The sequence below is a fragment of the Dipteris shenzhenensis genome, chromosome 20 (assembly GCF_047967505.1).
Source record: "Dipteris shenzhenensis isolate YYH24624 ecotype China chromosome 20, Dip_SZ_1.0, whole genome shotgun sequence".
NCBI lineage: Eukaryota > Viridiplantae > Streptophyta > Polypodiopsida > Gleicheniales > Dipteridaceae > Dipteris > Dipteris shenzhenensis.
The window spans coordinates 40,369,706-40,388,484 of record NC_141615.1 but is presented as its reverse complement, the minus strand read 5'-3'; the positions used below and the strand labels follow the sequence as shown (position 1 = coordinate 40,388,484).

Below are 18,779 nucleotides of genomic sequence, written 5' to 3'. Positions count from 1 at the left end.
TTTGACCTAAATCTGAATATTTGGCTTTGGAAATTTAATTCAAGCAGCAGAAGGACATACAGAGTGCAACAAAATGCCTACTTCCTAAGATCAGCCACGTCACTATTCTTTCCTTAAATTTACAGCATGTTCTTTAAATATCCTGCATGTTCTTTAAACATACTAGCATCCTCCTTCATGCCAATCATACACAGTCAACTTGACATATCATGGTGAGCAGAAACAGAAGTTAACTGTGTTAGGAGTGGAACCATAGGCAAGAAAATTAGGATTACCACTGCATGTTAAGCATGCGCTTGTGCTTCATTTAATGAACCATTGTTTGGCATCTCAAGTTAAAGTTTGAACAATATCCTTGTCAAAAGCAATGGGTATTGAACTTGCAACTAATAACACCAGTCAACAAAAATGGCTACAATAACAATAACCAACAGATTACTCATTAGACAGTAGAAACACTTAAATTAAATAACCGACTTTTATATTCACATCATCAAAAGCCAGATTAGAAAGCTAACATTCATGGATAGTAGAACCTTACATCTAAAGGGAAGAGGCCCTGCCTCTGTTTCCAATAAAGCATGATTCAGATGCAAACAAACTTAGGATACTGAATACAGATCCATGATGATCTTGGGCAGTTATCTAATTATTGCACAAAAACGTATACGGACGGCATAAACATTTTCTTACAATACTTGGACAAGAGCATGTGAGAGCAACACTCCAGACCATGTTTAGACCACAGTTGCATCAGATAGCAACCTGTTTGCTCGAAACCTAGGAATGACAAACGTATTCAAATAGAAGACGAGCAGCATTTCACCACGATATAGTTTTAGGCATAAACTTTGAAACCAACCTCTTTCAAGTCCAGAATGATGTGTCCAGTTAGCCCTGAGCTGAATGCTTGATCTGGAAAGAAAGAGCCGATTTAACTTTATTAAGCAAGCAGGAAAATGAGGTATCAAATCCTGCCTAGAAATTCAAAGAAAGTTGAAATATCATAACAGAGGCAGAAGGAAACACATATGGTCAACATGCCACTTACATGTTAAGTCCTGCTCACCTATGTAAAGATGAAGCTTGGAGTGACCCTCTGACTTGGACAAATTGAGTTGGCAGATCAGTTGCTGATCAATTATACACGTATTATTGCATATTGGGAAATCCCCAAGAGCCACCTGCTTGCTGCTGTAGAGAGCTGTCACCTTCAGTGCATTTTTTGTTACATGTTCCCTTGGTGTACCAACATTAACAGGTGGCACAGCTGAAGGCACCCTTGTAATTTTCAGCAGATGTACTAGGAAAGGAATTTTCAATCTTCTCTGTACAGATTGTTCATGTCTTGGAGTACTGCAAGGCATGTTGTTCACATGTCTGGAGAGAAGCAACAGTCATTCCAAGGCTTTTGAATGGCAAATCAGATATCATTATTGCAGGTGAGTAATGGAACTCTGTAATACTGTTTTTCTGAATAACGTGTTACTTCCCCATTTGAAGGGCTGATGTCTGCATACGATCATAAGGAACACAGGTAGCATTTCGTGATCTGAAGAAAGCAAAATAAGTTATTTCAACTTGCAAAAGTAGTTTAATAACTGCTAGGCGAAAACATGTAGGGCAGCATCCGTACTAAATGTTCATGTGCATCTTGCTGAACGACAACCAACTATTTAGATAAACAGGCAAGTTGGGTCCTGCACAACTATAGCAGATGTGTAGCAAGAGGCACATTTTCCTTGTTTGCAGGGCACAAAATGCTATTTAGCCCTTTGAAATACTAATCATCCAACCCTCTAGATCATGCAACAAAGAGCCTCTACAAGCCCAAGACAGTAGAGCAAGAATATGCATGAGAGACATTCTGTCAATTTCATAGAGCTTTTGTCATGTACCTAGACATTAAATTTAACAGGGTTAGGGGTTCTGGGAATAAGGGAAGCAGGCTAACATGGGGCTAGAGGACTTACACGCTAGCAAAGGGCCAGTTGATTAATTTTAGCCAAGGTGCTTTTCATAAACCAGGAAGCGCTTCTGTATAAGAGTAGCCAAGGCTATTATGAGTTGATTCAGTGTGTACATAACAAAGGATGGCCTGGTCTGGATCTTGAGCCTAGAGTCTTGCCATCTCCATGGCGGATCACAAGATGCTATGCCAAAGGTTCCTAGGGAACGGGTTCTCGTGGTATGGGATGCAAGAGCTACAAGAATGGGCTTGTGAGAGCGGGCTTGTGGGAGCCTGAACTCTAGCCCACATACTCAGGGGTGGCTGGAAGGTCAGTTGCCTAATCCTTTTGTTGTGCAGATTGATGTTTTAGTAAGATCCTAGAGTGTCATGTGCACGGATTGGTATCCGACGTGTACTGGGTACACAAGACCAGCTCAGGTAGCCTGGGGAGGCTTAGAGCTAGGCAGGCTTGATTCTCGGGTTGAGTGGCAAGGGTACGAACCAGTTAGAGGTCTTCGCTATTTTTGGCGCTTGGGGCCCGAGTCTATATAAGGGGCCAAGAGGTTCAGTTCTCAGGGCGCCAATGGGAGCAAGTTTCGTTCCCAGGTGCTAGGTCCGATCGTGGATTGAGTCGCGGACGCGCACCTGCATCATAGCATAGCCCAAGGCCCAGCTGCAGATCCCACGCTTCACAGCGCCACCTGGTGGTATGGGACACCAGGCTGGATAGGATCTGGTTGGGAGTTCGTGCCAGTAGCTCAGCTCGTGGCTCGGAGGGGACATCTCCTGATTCGGGATCACATCTCGTAGATGTCATAGTTGGGTGGTGAGCAGCCTGCTCAGTTTCCTCACGTTGGTGTGTTCTTGTGTTTGCTTGCAGATCAGAGGTTTCAGGAGTGCTGGGGACTGTTCCAAGAATTTTGGACGATTTTTTTCCTCCAGGTATGCCCTAATTTTGAAATTCATGTTTATTACCCTACACGTGCCTTATGGCTCATGGTTAAGGGTGGCGGTTAGATGGGGTAAGAAGAAGGAGAGACAGAGAGAAAGGGTGAATTCGTAAGAAGCAAGGTGGAGTGGAAGAGAGGCCACGAGTATGGTCGTCTGTAAGGGGAAGAGCTTGGGAGCAGTTCGTTAGTTGTAAGAGTTGGCGCAGGAAAGAAGTGGGAGCGAGTTTCAGAATAAAAGCAGAGAGCAAGGACGGGATGGAAGGCCGCGGGCAGCCTTCAGGATGAGAGTTAGGGAGCGGGTATTGATGGCTGGAGTGAGGATGGAGATGTGCAGCAGATGACAGTCTCGAGGGACTGGCTTGGATGCGAATCAGGCTGGGAAGGCTGTGTCCAAATTGGGCTTGGAAAGCTAAAAAAAGCAAAAGCCCTACCAAAAGTAGGGCTCTGCTTTTTTGGCGTGCAGGCTGCTATAAGCCTGGAGTATGGCGCTCTTTGTTCAAGCGGCCATCTCGCTTGCTCTAGTTCGCAGTCCATGAGTGCGCATAGCCAACCATCCACCCGCCCTCACCTAGTACCACCTGTTAGCTCAGGCTGCTATATCGCAATTCTGAGTTCGGAACAGCCCTTCTCTCATAGCCTTCCAGTTCGCCATCTTGCTGCTCCTCTGCTTCAACGCTCTCCCCTCTAACGAAATCTCCAGGGAGATCGTTGTTTGCTGCCTGCTTTGGGATTCCGTTTTCTCTGCTGCCCACTCCTTTCCTCACGACTCTCTCTCCTTTCCCTTTGGCCTTCAGAGCTCATTCTTTATGGCAGATTCAGTAGACCCCGAGTTCGCTACGGGTGATCAAGATGTGAACTACCATGGAGAAGATGACCAGTGTCTCTACGATGATCTGATTACGAAGAAAGCCTTCAATGAATTCACCACTGCTCTTGATGAAAAGTTTGAGCAGGTTAACACAAATCAAACGGGGTTGACACAGCAACTCCAAGGGATTCAGACTACACTCACACTTTTGACTAGCACTGTTCAGGCACTCACGCATGTGGATGCCATGGCTTCAGTTTTATTTCCGAACATCACTCCAGATCCTTTTCCCGAAGATCAGAAGTCTCGTACCAAGGAGGTTGTTGACACTTGGTTGCACAAGTGGCAAGTACACTTCCAGTTTCACCCTTACCCAGATGACAAGAAAATACAGCTTGCAGTCGGGTTTATGTCAGGAAAGGCTTTATTGTGGTGGAAGGAACTCCAACCCAAGCTTGCAACATGGATAGAATTCGAAGGGGTCTTCAGGAAAGAGTTTCTGAAGAAGGAGGAAGATTACGATATCGTAGGCAAGCTCAAAGCCCTCGATATGTCCAAGCTGAATCTAACTTTTGAGGTTTTGCAGACCAGAGCTACAAAGATGGATCCAGTGACCTTGTTAGGTTTCTTTGTGGATGGTTTGCTTGACTCGTACAAGTTACAGATCAAGAACAACAAGTGTACCACGTTGCAAGAGGCCATGAATTACGCGTGCATTTATGATGATACCATGGCCAGCGCAAAGGGAACCACAGTTGCCGATACGGGTGGGAAGAACAACAGGAAGTTCTTCCAGTCTACCACTGGTACCGGGGAGTCGAAGTCTATAGACAACGCCTCCAAGAAACATTTAACAGCTCACATAGGACACCTCCGGATTGTCTTAGTTATTCTAAGACAGCATAAGCTCTATGCCAAGATGAGTAAATGTGACTTCTTTATGAAGGAGATCATTTACTTAGGACACAACATTTCTTCTCAAGGTATTAGCATTGATCTGGATCGTATCCAGAAGGTTTTAGAATGGCCTATCCCTCAGACTGTGAAACAACTTCGTTCTTTCCTAGGATTTACGGTATTTCTACGAAAGTCTATGCGTGATTATTCACACATCACGGCACCCCTGACAAACATATTGAAGGGTCGTGGACACAGGTCTACCCAGCCGATCTCTTGGAATGATGCATTGAACAAGGCTTTTGAAACCTTGAAGTTAGCTATCAAGGAAGCACCCGTTCTTGCATTACCCGATCCTACCCGGCCTTATGTTTTAGAGGCCCATGCGAGTGATTTTGCGATTGGGGCAGCTTTATTCCAAGAGGGCAGACCTATAGCTTTTGAGAGCAAGAAGCTAGACGACACCCAATATCGTTGGCCCACACTAGAAAAAGAACTCTATGCAGTCGTGTATGTACTGAAGGTTTGGAGACACTACTTGTATGGTTCGAAGTTTCTTGTATTGACCGATCATGAGTCAATCAAGTATGTGTGTGATGGGTCTGAATTGAGGGGACGGAAAGCTAGATGGGCAGAATTAATGCAAGATTTTGACTTTGAAATACGTTATCGGAAGGGTTCGTTAAATAGTGTGGCGGATGCCTTAAGTCGAGTCAAGTATGTCATTTACGAAAATATCCTCAGACCTATTTCAATCCTTGAAAGAGCTTTGCGCAACTGATAGTCATTTCAGCTTTTATTGGCTGAAAGTCCAGGATGGCAGCTCCATGGTTGACCAAGACTCAAAGATTGTGGCCCCTACGGTACAGGCGGCGGGAGGTCAGTGGATGATTAGGAACGGCTTGCTGTTCCGGAATGGAAAGGTTTGTGTGCCAGATGTTTTGGAACTTCGTTCCAAGATTCTCTGGGAGTGTCATGATGCTCCTAGTGCTGGACATCTGGGTATACATCGGACTCTGTCTCTTGTGAAGCATACCTTTTATTGGCCTAAAATGCGTGCATTCATTGAAAACTATGCGGTAGGTTGCCACGTTTGTCAGGTTACTAAGGCAGAACGCCTTAGAAGCGCAGGTTTATTACAGCCATTGCAAATTCCAGGTAATAAATGGGAAAGTATTTCCATGGATTTTATTACTGGTTTGCCTCGAACGCGCAAGGGTCATGACTCCATTTGGGTCATAGTCGACCGTCTGACAAAAATGGCTCGATTCTTACCTACTAGAACAACTATTTCAGCTGTTCAGCTGGCTCATGAGTTTGTGGACCACTTGTTTAAGCTGTATGGTTTGTCCTCTGACATAGTCACTCACAGGGACTCGAAGTTTACAAGTAACTTTTGGACACTTGTTTTTAAGAAGTTAGAAACTACTCTAAGTATGAGTTCCTCCGATCATGCACAATCCGATGGCAGTACAGAGAAGGTCAACCAATTGGTTGAAGATATGCTTCCGGCTTGCTCCAAATTGTACCCTGTGCAAGGCAATAGAATGCCCAGCAAAGAAGGTCCAAAGGCACACGCATTAGAATCAACACTCCAAAACATCATTAGAGACCTTAAAGATTATCTACCTATGATAGAATTTGCTTATAACAGTGCAAAGCATTCAAGTACTGGTTACAGTCCTTTTATGCTTATGTACAGGTTTCAACCTAAATCACCAGTTATGGTTGGGTTAAAGGGAATCCAAAATGATGCGGCAAAGACCTTCTTGCAAGACATGCAGGAAATGTTGCAGTTTGCCAAGGAGTCTATTAGAAGTGCCCAAGATCGGGACAAATTTTATGCTAATCGACATCGTTCACCTAGAGAGTTCTCTGAAGGAACGATGGTATATTTGTGAATTCCCAAGGAATCCAAGAGCCTAAGTACTGGTTTGGTTCCGAAGTTATCCCCCAGATACTGTGGTCCGTTCAAGGTTATTAAAAGAATTGGACCAGTTGCATATAGACTAGAATTGCCTCCTGATGTTAAAGTACATCCAGTATTTCATGTCAGTAGACTGAAAGAAGTATTGGGTGCGGATGATCAACTTGTTTCTCCTCAAGAAATAATAGAAGTTACAGATTTGACTTTTATTCCACACGAACCTGAGTGTATTCTTCAATTTCATGAAAGACACATTCGTAATAGAACTATCACGGAATACAAGATCAAGTGGAAGGATCGTGTTGAGGAGGATGCAACACGGGAGACATCACAGAACCTCCAGAAGACATTCTCGAGTTTTTTAGCGAACTCAGGAGTGAGTTCTTAGAGGAGGGGAAGTATGTCATGTGCACGGATTGGTATCCGACGTGTACTGGGTAGACAAGACTAGCTCAGGTAGCCTGGGGAGGCTTAGAGCTAGGCAGGCTTGATTCTCAGGTTGAGTGGCAAGGGTACGAACCAGTTAGAAGTCTTCGCTATTTTTGGTGCTTGGAGCCCAAGTCTATATAAGGGGCCCAGAGGTTCAGTTCTCAGGGCGCCAATGGGAGCAAGTTTCATTCCCAGGTGCTAGGTCTGATCCTGGATTGAGTCGCGGACGCGCACCTACATCATAGCGTAGCCCAAGGCCCAGCTGCAGATCCCAGGCTTCACAGCGCCATCTGGTGGTATGGGACACCAAGCTGAATAGGATCTGGTTGGGAGTTCGTGCCAGTAGCGCAGCTCGTGGCTCGGAGGGGACATCTCCTGATTCAGGAGCACATCTCGTAGATGTCGTGGTTGGGTGGTGAGCAGCCTGCTCAGTTTCCTCACCTTGGTGTGTTCTTGTGTTTGCTTGCAGATCAGAGGTTTCAGGAGTGCTGGGGACGTGTCAGAGGGAATCTACAATTGGTATCAAAGCAGCCCTTAAGACAAAGGAACCGTTGTTTGCAAGGTATGCAAGCGAGTTGTGCCAGGTATGGTGTCCATTAGTGCAAGGTGCTTCTGTGAGTTGCTGTTGTGTCGTGAGGTAGCATTTCATCAAATTCATGGAGTCAAATCGAGAGGGCTAGTGCTTTGTTTTCTGGTGCTAAATTGTTTTATCTCAGAAAAAACTAGTAGAAGGCTGAGCGACTGGTTAGAACCAGTTTGCGTGGTATGGTAGAAGGTTGGTGAGGCAAGCTATCAATGTTATGCATGATTTGATCTCACCTAGAATAAGTTCGAATCAAGGTTGAGTGATGAGAAGTTCATCGCTGCTGAAGAACACACCAAGAACTACTACTTTGATTATGTGCACGTGCTGCTGATAGCTGTACCAGTGGATCGCAGGTGGCAGAGGGCCAATTCACAGTGATTGCTGCTGGGCTGCCTAGGTGTGGTTGCCAGGATTGATTGTTTAGGGTGGTAGGTTGCAAAATAGCAGATAATTGATCTGTGGTTGTGTGAACAGTCAGGTACGGCAAGTACCAAGAGCAAAGAGGGGAATACCTGAAGGGGAGGCTGCTGCAGATCGCACCGTTCCCAGCTTCCAACCAGTGCTTTTGGATAGGTCCTATACAAGGCTGCAGATTTAGAAAGCCAAAAGCTTGCTTTTAGAAGTTTTTTTGAACGCTTTCCAAGGCCAGGGGTTGATTTTCCTTTGCCTTTGGACTGCTTTAAGAACAGAGGGCCTAGGGACTGTGCCCCCCCTCTATTTAATAGCCTAACTAGCCTACAATCACTGCAAATTAACCTACAGTAATTGCAGACAGGTCCCCAAGTAGTTGGCCAATCAGTTGGCTGCAAATTGAATCCGTTTCAATTCACCTCACATTTCTCTTTCTGAGCGCACTGTTTCTGTGCAGATTCCAGCCTAATCTCTCCTCTCTATTCACTCCTCGACTTGCAGCTTCACCCCTCTCTTTCCACCTTCCCAGTCTTCTTCTATTTTCCTACCCATGGCTGAAGGGAGCTGCATGGAGGAGGAAGCTGCAGCAGGCATGCCTCCACTTCAGGAGCCTTGCCGAGAAGAGGGCGATGAGCTTGACTTTGGAAAAGACGACCTCATAATGAAGGAACAAAACGGGCAGCTGAAGGCATATACCTAGATGAATCCAGGAACATTCCCAAACTCATCCTCTAAAAACACAACATAGTGCAGTTTCAATCTCATGATAGTCACTCATAAGGTTGAAAACCATAAACTCCATCACACGTAGCATGTCACGATCTGTGACGTATTCCTTTCTCTATATCTAGACTTATGGATGGTTTGATGAATGGACACTTGTGGAAGGGTATGTCCTTTCGACGGGACACTTCCTACATGCCCTTTCGACGGTACACTTCCTACAAGGCACAACCCTTCACAAGAGACATTCTATTGAAGAGACACTCCTATTGTAATGTACCCTCTCATCAAGGGTCACACCCTTCACAAGGGGTACACACCTCTTCATGCACATACACTTTGGAGTACACCTTTTCATGTGTCTCTTCACTCTCTATATAAGAGAGGCCCAATTGTATGGATGACACTACAGACACTACAGACACTCAAGCAATACAATTATTCCTTGTTCTCTACTATTTCAGTCTCCTTTCTATTCCTTAGCACATTTCTAAATATAGTAAATCTAGGATTTCTTACAATGGTATCAGAGCAAATTTCGCTCCTGCCTGTAGGAAATGCCCCCCACCTTCTAGCGCCTATCTGATACATCTCTTTCCGCTAGAAGGATATCCGTGCACATTGTGCATGGAAGAGATGGAGAGAATGAGCGTAAAAATTTTTAGCGCCAACCCTACCTAAAGTCATCAATGGCCTCTCCATCTCCCACACATCACGAGTTGATGTGAATGGACACGGAAAAAATCGTGTCTTTTCATGTGCTTGGGCTGTCCCAAAACCAAGGGACGCACCTTTTCCACCATCGGACACACCTTTTGATGAAGAGTTTTGACTCCTCACCCAAGGGACACACCCCATCGTGGAAAAAAGGACACACCTTTTCGTGTGGGGACACCCCTTTTTAAAACAGAGTCACACCCCTTCATGAAAAGGTACACCTATTCCAAGGGTCACACCCCTTCGAATAGGCACACCTTTTGGCACCAAGCACCCTATAGAAGGGTACCAAAAAGGGCTAAAAAGGAAAACCAGCCCCATACCTTAGGCCTAACCCTAGACTACCCTAGGGTTAATTAAACCCACGTTTTAATTTTTGGCAACCACCAACCAGCAAGAAAAAAAAAAAAAAAAAAGCGAAATCCAATCGCGATTTCACGTTCTGTTTTCGTTGCTCCAAAACAGCCATACATCTTTGCGCCATATCCCTGCAGCAAGCCGTGCCCCTCGTCAGGCCTCCATCTTGCGACGTTCTTAATGGCCTGCATCAACCGGCTCTTTTGCATTCCTGCCTACACGATCTAGTGATCAAACAGATCCCCTTTGCAGCCCCTATCGTCATCTTGCTGCCTCAATTTCTGCAAACAGCGTAGGTGCCAGACATTCGCCTAGGTGCCAAAAATTCGCCATCTTTTTCTACTGCAAATCAGCCCTGGAAGCAAGCAGCAAGCAGGCTGCACCCTTTGTCCGGCTTCCATCCTACAATTTTCTGGATCGTTTTTGGCAGCCAACCCTTGCTAGAGCAATCGCCACCATACCTACCTATGCCCAGCAGCCTTTCTGCCCCTCTATCGCGATTCAGACCAGCCTGAATCCTGCTGGCTCATCTCGCCACCTTAGCCTGTGAACAGCGGCCTTTTGCTGCCTTCCGATTCCGACCAGCCAGGCCCAGATCTGCTCCTCGCACCCCACAGGCACTTTGCCTCTGAATTCAACGCAAGAAAAGCGTGTTTGGTTCCATGCAATCTGCCCTTTTCTGCACCACGCCTCTGCCAACGCCCCTATCTACCACGAAAGTCTCGCCAGGCACCTTTTTCTTGCTCACACTTCAACGTGAACCTGCAAAGATAGGGACCTCCGGCCAAAGATTTTCAGGCCATTCTACGCAACTAATTGGCAGATCTAATCTATGCCAGGTGGATTCTTTCCATTCTATTTCTAAGGATTCTCTTTCATATTGTTATTTGACGCTCATTATCAAATTAGAGCAAATGAAAGCCTCCTCCTTAAAGCATGGAAACCCCAGGTAATTCACCCGTCCTTTCAAGGACACCTCAGGCATCATCTACCACACAATATCGTGTTCAGATTGCACAACCAGCCCATTTCGGAGCTTTTGCATCGTAGGTCTTCTGTCACGTGCCCTTCCAGTGACTTGGACCACATTCTATACCTTCTACGTGAGGCACCTCAGTTACATTACTTCCTCAGCACAGTCCAGGTTGTGTTCCACGAGACACGTAGATACCCAAAACCCGATATTCCTCACGAGTTTGCTGTCCATCTTTGGAGAGATTTTTACCCCTCAGCTTCAGCATCTCCAGGGTACTCTCCACCTCCTTCAGCTCCCAGATATCCTCCTATACAGGTTGTACCTTCCCCAAGACAGTATTTACACTCTGAAGGCACTCCTCCTGGATATCCTCCACTTCTGACAGCAGCTCCTTATCCCTTCTCAGATCCGTGGACTCTGCAACCTACCCCTGTACTCTCACGAGCAGTAACACCCATTTCGGCATCACCAGTGTTACCTCAGCGAGACCTCCTTTACCAGATTTCCACGGCTGGTTCCATCCTACTCCTCCTGCCCCCTCCAACATGAGCAACCTCAGGGAGCAGCCCGAATCTTCTTCCAGGAATGGTACAAACTAGAGCACAGGTTCGTGCTTTTCTCACACGGACCTCAGATATGTCGCAACGCTCGCGTGCAACCTCTCCGGAGATAAGCGACTCAAGTCCAAAAAAGACCCCTGAAGTCAACTTACAAGGCGAAGCACTACTTCAACTTCAAATTTCCCAGCTTCAGGACAGCATCTCCGACTTGGTCCAGAAAGTCCAACAACTCCAAGATTCGCAGCACCACACATACAGAGGATGACGTAACGCAACCAGACGACTATGTGAACTCATTCCCACCAGAGGTAGAAAACACTGAACTCCGTGCCCTCTACCGTCTACTCCAAGCTTCCAAAACTAAAAGACTTGACATTAAACTTCCGGAAGCCTACACTGGTCAACGAAATCGCCGAACAGTTGACCAATGGCTCGCAAAATTGCGCATGTACTTTGATACTGTTGACCTCACTGAAGGCAAAAAGATTGCCTTGGCAGCCTCCCTCCTTAAGGATACAGCTTTCCTATGGTGGCAACGACGCTTAAAGGACGGCAAAAGTGTGTTAACCTGGGAACGTTTTGAACACGTGCTCCGTAAGCAGTTCATACCTGCCAATGCGGACTTCCAAGCACGTTCAAAACGTGGACAGTTAGAGCAAACAGGCTCCCTGTCTTCCTACATCTCTCAGTTCACCACATTGGTGCTGGAGATTGATGGTTTAACTGAGAATGATCGCCTTCATGCTTTCATCTCAGGCCTAAATCCCTCGTTACGCATTGATGTCCTCAAAGCAAACATCACCACCATAGCTGGCGCTATTGCTTACGCAGAGCGCATAACAAATTTCCAAAACACAGGGAAGCAGAGTGCTAATAGAACACAGAACTCTACTATGGCTAAAGGTGCTCGCCCTCAAGATAACCCCAGGTTTAGAAAAAACTCGGGTAATCAAGGTCAGCGACAGTCTCAAGATCCCCACAAGTCTCAGAAATCGTATGCTGGATTCCAACAGAAGCACTCCTCCAAGGATCGCGCCTCTTCTTCTTCATAAAATTATCACCGTCATCCCCAACATAAAGGTGCGGCCACTGACAAGAAGAACAACTCCAACACAAAAGGACTTTGTACCATCTGTACAAGCGACCATAGATGGTTCGATTGTCCCAAGCGACCAAAGCCAAATTCCAATATGGAACCTAGCACTTCCCAAACAGAAGATGCTAACTCAGCACAAGACAAGAAAGGCAAAGCTATTCGAATGGCAAATACCATCCACATGAGCCTTGCCAACAACCCCGAACCTTCCCTGGCCACTCAAGTACTTTGTGTTCAAGGATCGATTCGTGGAACAACGGTCACTATCCTCATCGACAGTCGCTGCTCTCATAACTTCCTAGCTAGTTCTATGGTCGACAAACTTCGGTTGACCACCAGTCCTAATCTCATGGACTATCAGATTGAACTCGCAAATGGAACTACCATCTTGTGCAACACCAGGATCAAAAACTTGTCTTTTCGCATCCAACATTATACGGACAAGTTGAACTTCGACATCATGCCTCTCTCTCGGTACGATGTCATACTTGGACAACACTCTCGGTACGATGTCATACTTGGACAACAGTGGCTCTACGACTATGATCCATCAATCAGTTTTCGTAGCCATACTATCCAGTTTGTCCACCAGGGAAAACTTATTGAGCTAACTGGTTCTAGGAACTCTCCTTCAACCCCAGTTGCCTCTGCCCTACAAGTAAAGAAGTGGGTTCGTAAACGTCAAGTAAAGACTTCACTTCTGTTGGTTACGGCAGTAGAGAAGACACCAACAAAGGATCCTCCTGAATACCTCAACCAATCTTTTTTCCAGCCCTACCTGGATATTTTTCCATAGGAATTACCAAAGCAATTACCACCTCAATGAGCAGTGGATCACCCAATCGAACTTATTCCCGGCAGTAATCCACCGTCGAAACCTCCTTATCGGGTTTCTTACACCAAAATGAAGAAATCCAAAGACAAGTGACCGGACTACTCGACAAAGGTCACATTCGGCCCAGTCGCAGCCCTTTCGGATCTCCTGTACTACTTGTGGAAAAAAAAAATAAGTCAATGCGCCTCTGCATCCACTACCGAGCCCTCAATAAGCTCACTATCAAAAATAAGTATCCATTGCCTCGCATTGATGACCTCTTCGATCAATTTCTACACGCAACACAATTCTCAAAGATTGATCTTCGTTCAAGTTATCATCAAATTCGCATACGAGAAGGCGATGAGTACAAGACAGCTTTTCGAACAAAGTATGGACACTATGAATGTTTGGTCATGCCTTTTGGGTTAAACAATGCCCCGGCTACATTCATGACACTAATGAACGACATCTTCAGGCCTTTCCTCGATAAGTTCGTCCTCGTTTACCTCGATGACATCCTCGTTTACCTCGATGACATCCTCGTTTTCAGCAGATCCCTACAACAACATCTTCACCAAGTTTTTGAAGTTCTCCGCGCAAATTCTCTCTACATCAACATTGAAAAGAGTGAGTTCTTCAAGACCCAACTAGAATATTTGGGACATGTTATTTCAGCTCAAGGCATCTCGGTGGATCCCAAGAAGGTCGAGGTAATCCGAAACTGGCCTACTCCTAAGAATGTTCATGATGTCCGCTCTTTTCTCGGATTGGCAAACTTCTACCATACAAAGGTCTATCAGTTTTCCAAAATCGCAGCTCCTATGTCCGAATTATTGAAAAGCACAGCAGTTTTTCAGTGGCTTCCCGAAACAGAGTATAGTTTCCAACAACTCAAGCAAGCACTCACTACCACACTAGTTATGGCTATTGCTGACCCAAACCTTCTATTTGAGGTCATGACCGACACTTCCAACATCGCTACAAGAGCAGTCTTGATGCAAGAAGGCAGAGTTATTGCTTTTGACAACCATAAACATTCCGATATCCAAACCCGATACCCGGTTTATGATAAGGAGTTTCTTGCCGTTGTACATGCTTATCGCTCTTGGAAACATTATCTCATGGAAGCCGACTCGGTGGTCAAGACAGACCATCACTCTTTAAAGTATATCTTTACTCAGCCAGTCATGATCGCTCGACAAGCACGCTAGGTTGAGTTTCTGGCCAACTTTCACATGACCATTGAGTACATTCTAGGACTACGCAAGGTAGTTGCAGATGCTCTCAGCAGGTTAACTCTAGCATCAGCTATGGTAATCTCTACATTATCTATGGATGTTCCCAATTCATTCGAAGGAAAGTATTTCAATGATAAAGACTTCGGCACAGCAGTACAAGTTCTTTCAAAAGATCAACCTTCGACTTCTGAACAGAAGATTTTCTCATCCTATTCTTATACGGACGACCTTTTGTATTATCAAGATCGCGTCTGTGTACCACATGACAAGGATGTTCGACGTCTTTTGTTAAAAGAGCATCATGTAGTTCCTTATGCTGCCCATCCAGGCATCAACAAGACTTATAGGTTACTCAGTGCAACATACTACTGGCCTCGAATGAAAAGCGACGTCATCAAAATGGTTACATCTTGCCTATCTTGTCAACAAATGAAAGCAAGCCGACGACTTCCAGCAGGACTTCTTCAGCCTCTTCCAGTTCCAACTGAAAGATGGGAAAGTATTTCCATGGATTTCATTACAACACTACCACGATCCTCCATAGGTAACACTCAGATTATGGTAATTGTTGATCGATTGTCCAAAATGGCACACTTTATTGCTTGCAAAAGCAGTGCACAGGCTCCGGACATCGCCAAACTCTTCATACAACACATCTTCCGACACCATGGATTGCCCAAGAATATCATATCCGAAAGAGATCCTAAGTTTACCAGTCACTTTTGGATTTCAATGTTCGAATCTTTGGGTACAACTCTACTGTTCAGCTCAGCCTACCACCCAGAATCAGATGACCAAACTGAAAGAGTCAACCAAGTTCTGGAAGAAATGCTTCGACATTATATTCAGTCACGCCTAGCAGCTTGGGAAGAGTATCTACCACTCCTTGAGTTTGCTTATAATAACTCTTTCCATAGTGCCATTAGCATGACTCCATTTCAAGCAGCTTATGGACACACTCCGATTGTACCAATGAATTTTGTACTTCAACATCAAGTGACCCTAGCTGATCAATTGGTTCAAGAAATGCAAGACATTCTACTCCAAGTCAGGGATCATATGCGAAAAGCGCAAGAGCGGTATCAACGGTCTGCCAACAAACATAGACATCACCTAGAATTTGACACTGGTGACATGGTGCTATTATTTGTAGCCCCACATCGCTATAAGACAGTTAAGTCTATGTTTCCTAAGTTGCAACCAAGATACTATGGAACTTTCCGGATCGTCAAGAAAAATTCACCTTTAAGTTACAAATTGGAATTACCATCATCATGGGGTAAAATCCATGAGACATTTCATATTTCATGGCGCCTGTCCTACTAACGATTTGCTTCCGTACTCTCTGATTCACAAGCAGAGTGCTTGTCCGAGTGCTGGCTACTGCTCTGAAATTACTTTTTGATGTTCGGTTGGGATTTACACTAAACACCCTCACTTGTCTTCAACGTAGGGGTCGTCTCTCCAGAACTGTTTTTCCAGTATGGATTCTCCTAACTGTGAAGAAGAAAATATAGAACTATATATAATGGTTATATCTGGCTAGGAAACCTTGTATTCGGTTGGTTTTGTTTACAAGTCTGACCAATTGTTTGGTTGGGGCTTTTGTATCTTCCACCGTTATCTTCCAGCGTAGGGATCGTCTCTCCAGATCTGTTTTTCCAGTATGGATTCTCCTAACTGTGAAGAAGAAAATACAGAACTATATATAATCGTTATACCTGGCTAGGAAACCTTGTATTCGGTTGGTTTTGCTTATAAGTCTGACCAATTGTTTGGTTGGGGCTTTTGTATCTTCCCCCGTTATCAGAATCCCCCTAAGGGATCACTTGACTCATTTACCCCGTGTGCTGGATCATCTGTTGGGGCTACCAATATTTGATTGGCAGAATAGAAGAATGTGACGACAGTAATTCAAAATTTTTTATGGATTAACTATGTAATTTCGCTCTGCAATTACCAAGGTCCTCAATACACAAGAAAATGGGACAGACCTATAAATAGCTAAGGTGCTTGCCGATTAAGCTTTACAATAGAAAAGCGGACACCAAACTGTCAGGCAGAAATAAGATAAGAGCATGTTCATGAGACCGAAGTAATAAGCAATTGGCTAAGAAACAAAACGAGATCCAGGAAACGCCTAAACCGAGAGCACGAGCTCCATGGAAACAAAGGAGTCATAGAGACTATATAGAGCTCTAAGTCTCGGACGAAGGACAACCTCGCATATACAAAGTTTTGCTCTGGAGGAAGGAGAATGGGAATAGGGATACTCGCAGAGGTGAAGAACCAAATCATTATGTGTTGTCAAATCTTCTCTCCCTTCGCTGCTTCGTACGGTGAGATCTTAGATTGAGCTCCTCAACAAGCATTGAAGGACGGCTCTAGAAGGAAGGTATCTAGACAGGCTTACAATTACGCGACGACGGCAATGTTGCTCGGCACTTGCAGGACGGCGGAAGACGAAATGGACAACGGAGTTGAAGCATTGCGAAGCTAGCAATTAATTTTGTCGCAATGATTTTGTAGTAACCATACGAACAAGCACGCATAGGAGCGGAAGAATTCGAGACCGCGAAGAATGGGAGCAGCTGCAGCGCGTCAAACCCGTGAAAAATGTAAAAATCTCCTTTGCAAATGACTCCGCACCACAATGCGGAACCATTGCGTCTAGGAATTAAACTTGTAGAGAAACGTATAACAATAAGAGTACAGGCCTGTGGAACTCAAAACAAGGAAAAGAAACGGAGGGCTTCAGCAAGGAAAAAGAAGAAAACGCCAAACAACGTGCGACGGGCACAATGCGAACAAGAGTCGTGCAAATGGAACATGCAGATAGGGAAATGGTTGTACATAGCTTGCGGACTATGCAAGCTGCTGCATTGGCGGCGTAGCCTGACTTATGTTTGCAGAAAGGATGCAAACGTTCGGATTCTGCACGAAACGCAACCAAACGGGCAAAATACGCGCACGAAAACTTGCGCAAGTCAGAGGAGAATCAACGGAAAAACTTACGGCTGAAAGGGAGCTTGCAGCTGCAGCTGGTACATGCAAAAGGCTGAGAGGGAGGGAACCATGGCGAAGAATTCGTTCGGATGTTGCACGAAAGGGAACCACACGTTCACATTTTGCACGAAAAAGGGGTACCAAACTGGCAAAAATATGCGCGGAAACTTGCAGAGCAGAGGAGATGCAACGGAAAGACTTACAGCTGAAAGGGAGCTTAATAGCTGGTGCATGCTCGACAGTGCAAAAGATGGCGAAGAATTCGATCGGATTTTTGCACGAAAGGGAACCAAACGTTCGGATTGTTTGCACGAGAGGGGAACAAAATTGGCAAAATATGCGGAGAAACTTGCAAAGCAGAGGAGATGCAAACGGAAAAACTTACAGCAGAAAGGGAGCTTGAAGGAGGGATGAAAGCTGGTGCAAGCTCGACAGTGCAAATGGCTGAGACGGAAGGAACCATCTCCAGAAATTCGCAGCACGAAGAAAGAAGAAAGGAGAAGGAGAAGGAGAAGGAGAAGAAGAGGGAGAGCTCCCTCATAAGCCTTTCTTCCCTGCACGTGCCGTGCGTGTATCCCGCTCGTGTGAGTTGCCCCCACCACATCGTGTCACACGTGCGGTCTTCCAAATTTAGGCGAGTGCTTCAATAAAAGCCCATAAGAGCAATAAGAGATAAGAGAAGAGAAGCTCTCTCTATTGGCCTGCCCCCGAATGGATGGAATGAGAAAAATGCTGAATTTAATTTGTTTTCTTTAATCTCAATTTTATGATTGGCTAATGTGCTACAACTATGCATGCCGGTCCAAAGCGCATCTTCTTGACCTTGGCAGTGTTAGATGCATGATGGCGTGATTAGCTCATCCCCTGTATCAAGTGGCACAGTATCAGATACATGAAGGTCTGTGTGGCGTGATATTTCTCTGGTGTCCTGTGAATGGTCCTATTTGGGGCTTCGTCATGGAGTTTTTCTTTGCAGGTGATCTTTGGCTGGCTGTGGCTCTTTGGAGGTGTTTGGCTGGCTATGTCTGTTTGGCGGCCTCTTTTCCAATCTGTATATAAAGATGGTACTGTTGTCTTTTGTTTTCCAAATCTGCTTCATCAAACGACTTCTATCGTATCGTTTATTTTATGCATGAGCTATGGAGGCCAGCAAGACATCCGAGAGCATTGTAGAGGCCATGGATACTGAAAGCACTAAATTGATATTCCTTTGCTTACTTCCCTTCTTTTTCCTTGATTTCCCGCAGATTTGGAGATGGACTTTGGTAACCATCAACAAGAGAAGTCGGACGACAAACCGTACGATGCCAGTTCGGAGTCCATCGGTTTG

At 45.2% G+C, this 18,779-nt stretch overlaps 1 protein-coding gene across 1 annotated transcript in view; it reads right to left on the bottom strand.

The window, feature by feature from the left end:
• The window catches only part of LOC147889659 (uncharacterized), a 75,830-nt gene extending 57,901 nt beyond the window's left edge, over positions 1-17,929 (bottom strand). The window contains exons 1-3 of the mRNA XM_087391531.1: positions 17,835-17,929; positions 1,052-1,380; positions 863-915 (exon numbers count right to left, since the gene is read on the bottom strand). Coding sequence (XP_087247657.1) covers positions 863-915; positions 1,052-1,367 — 369 coding nt within the window. The 5' untranslated portion in view covers positions 1,368-1,380; positions 17,835-17,929. The remainder of the gene's footprint in view (positions 1-862; positions 916-1,051; positions 1,381-17,834) is intronic.
• Positions 17,930-18,779: the final 850 nt, after the last annotated feature.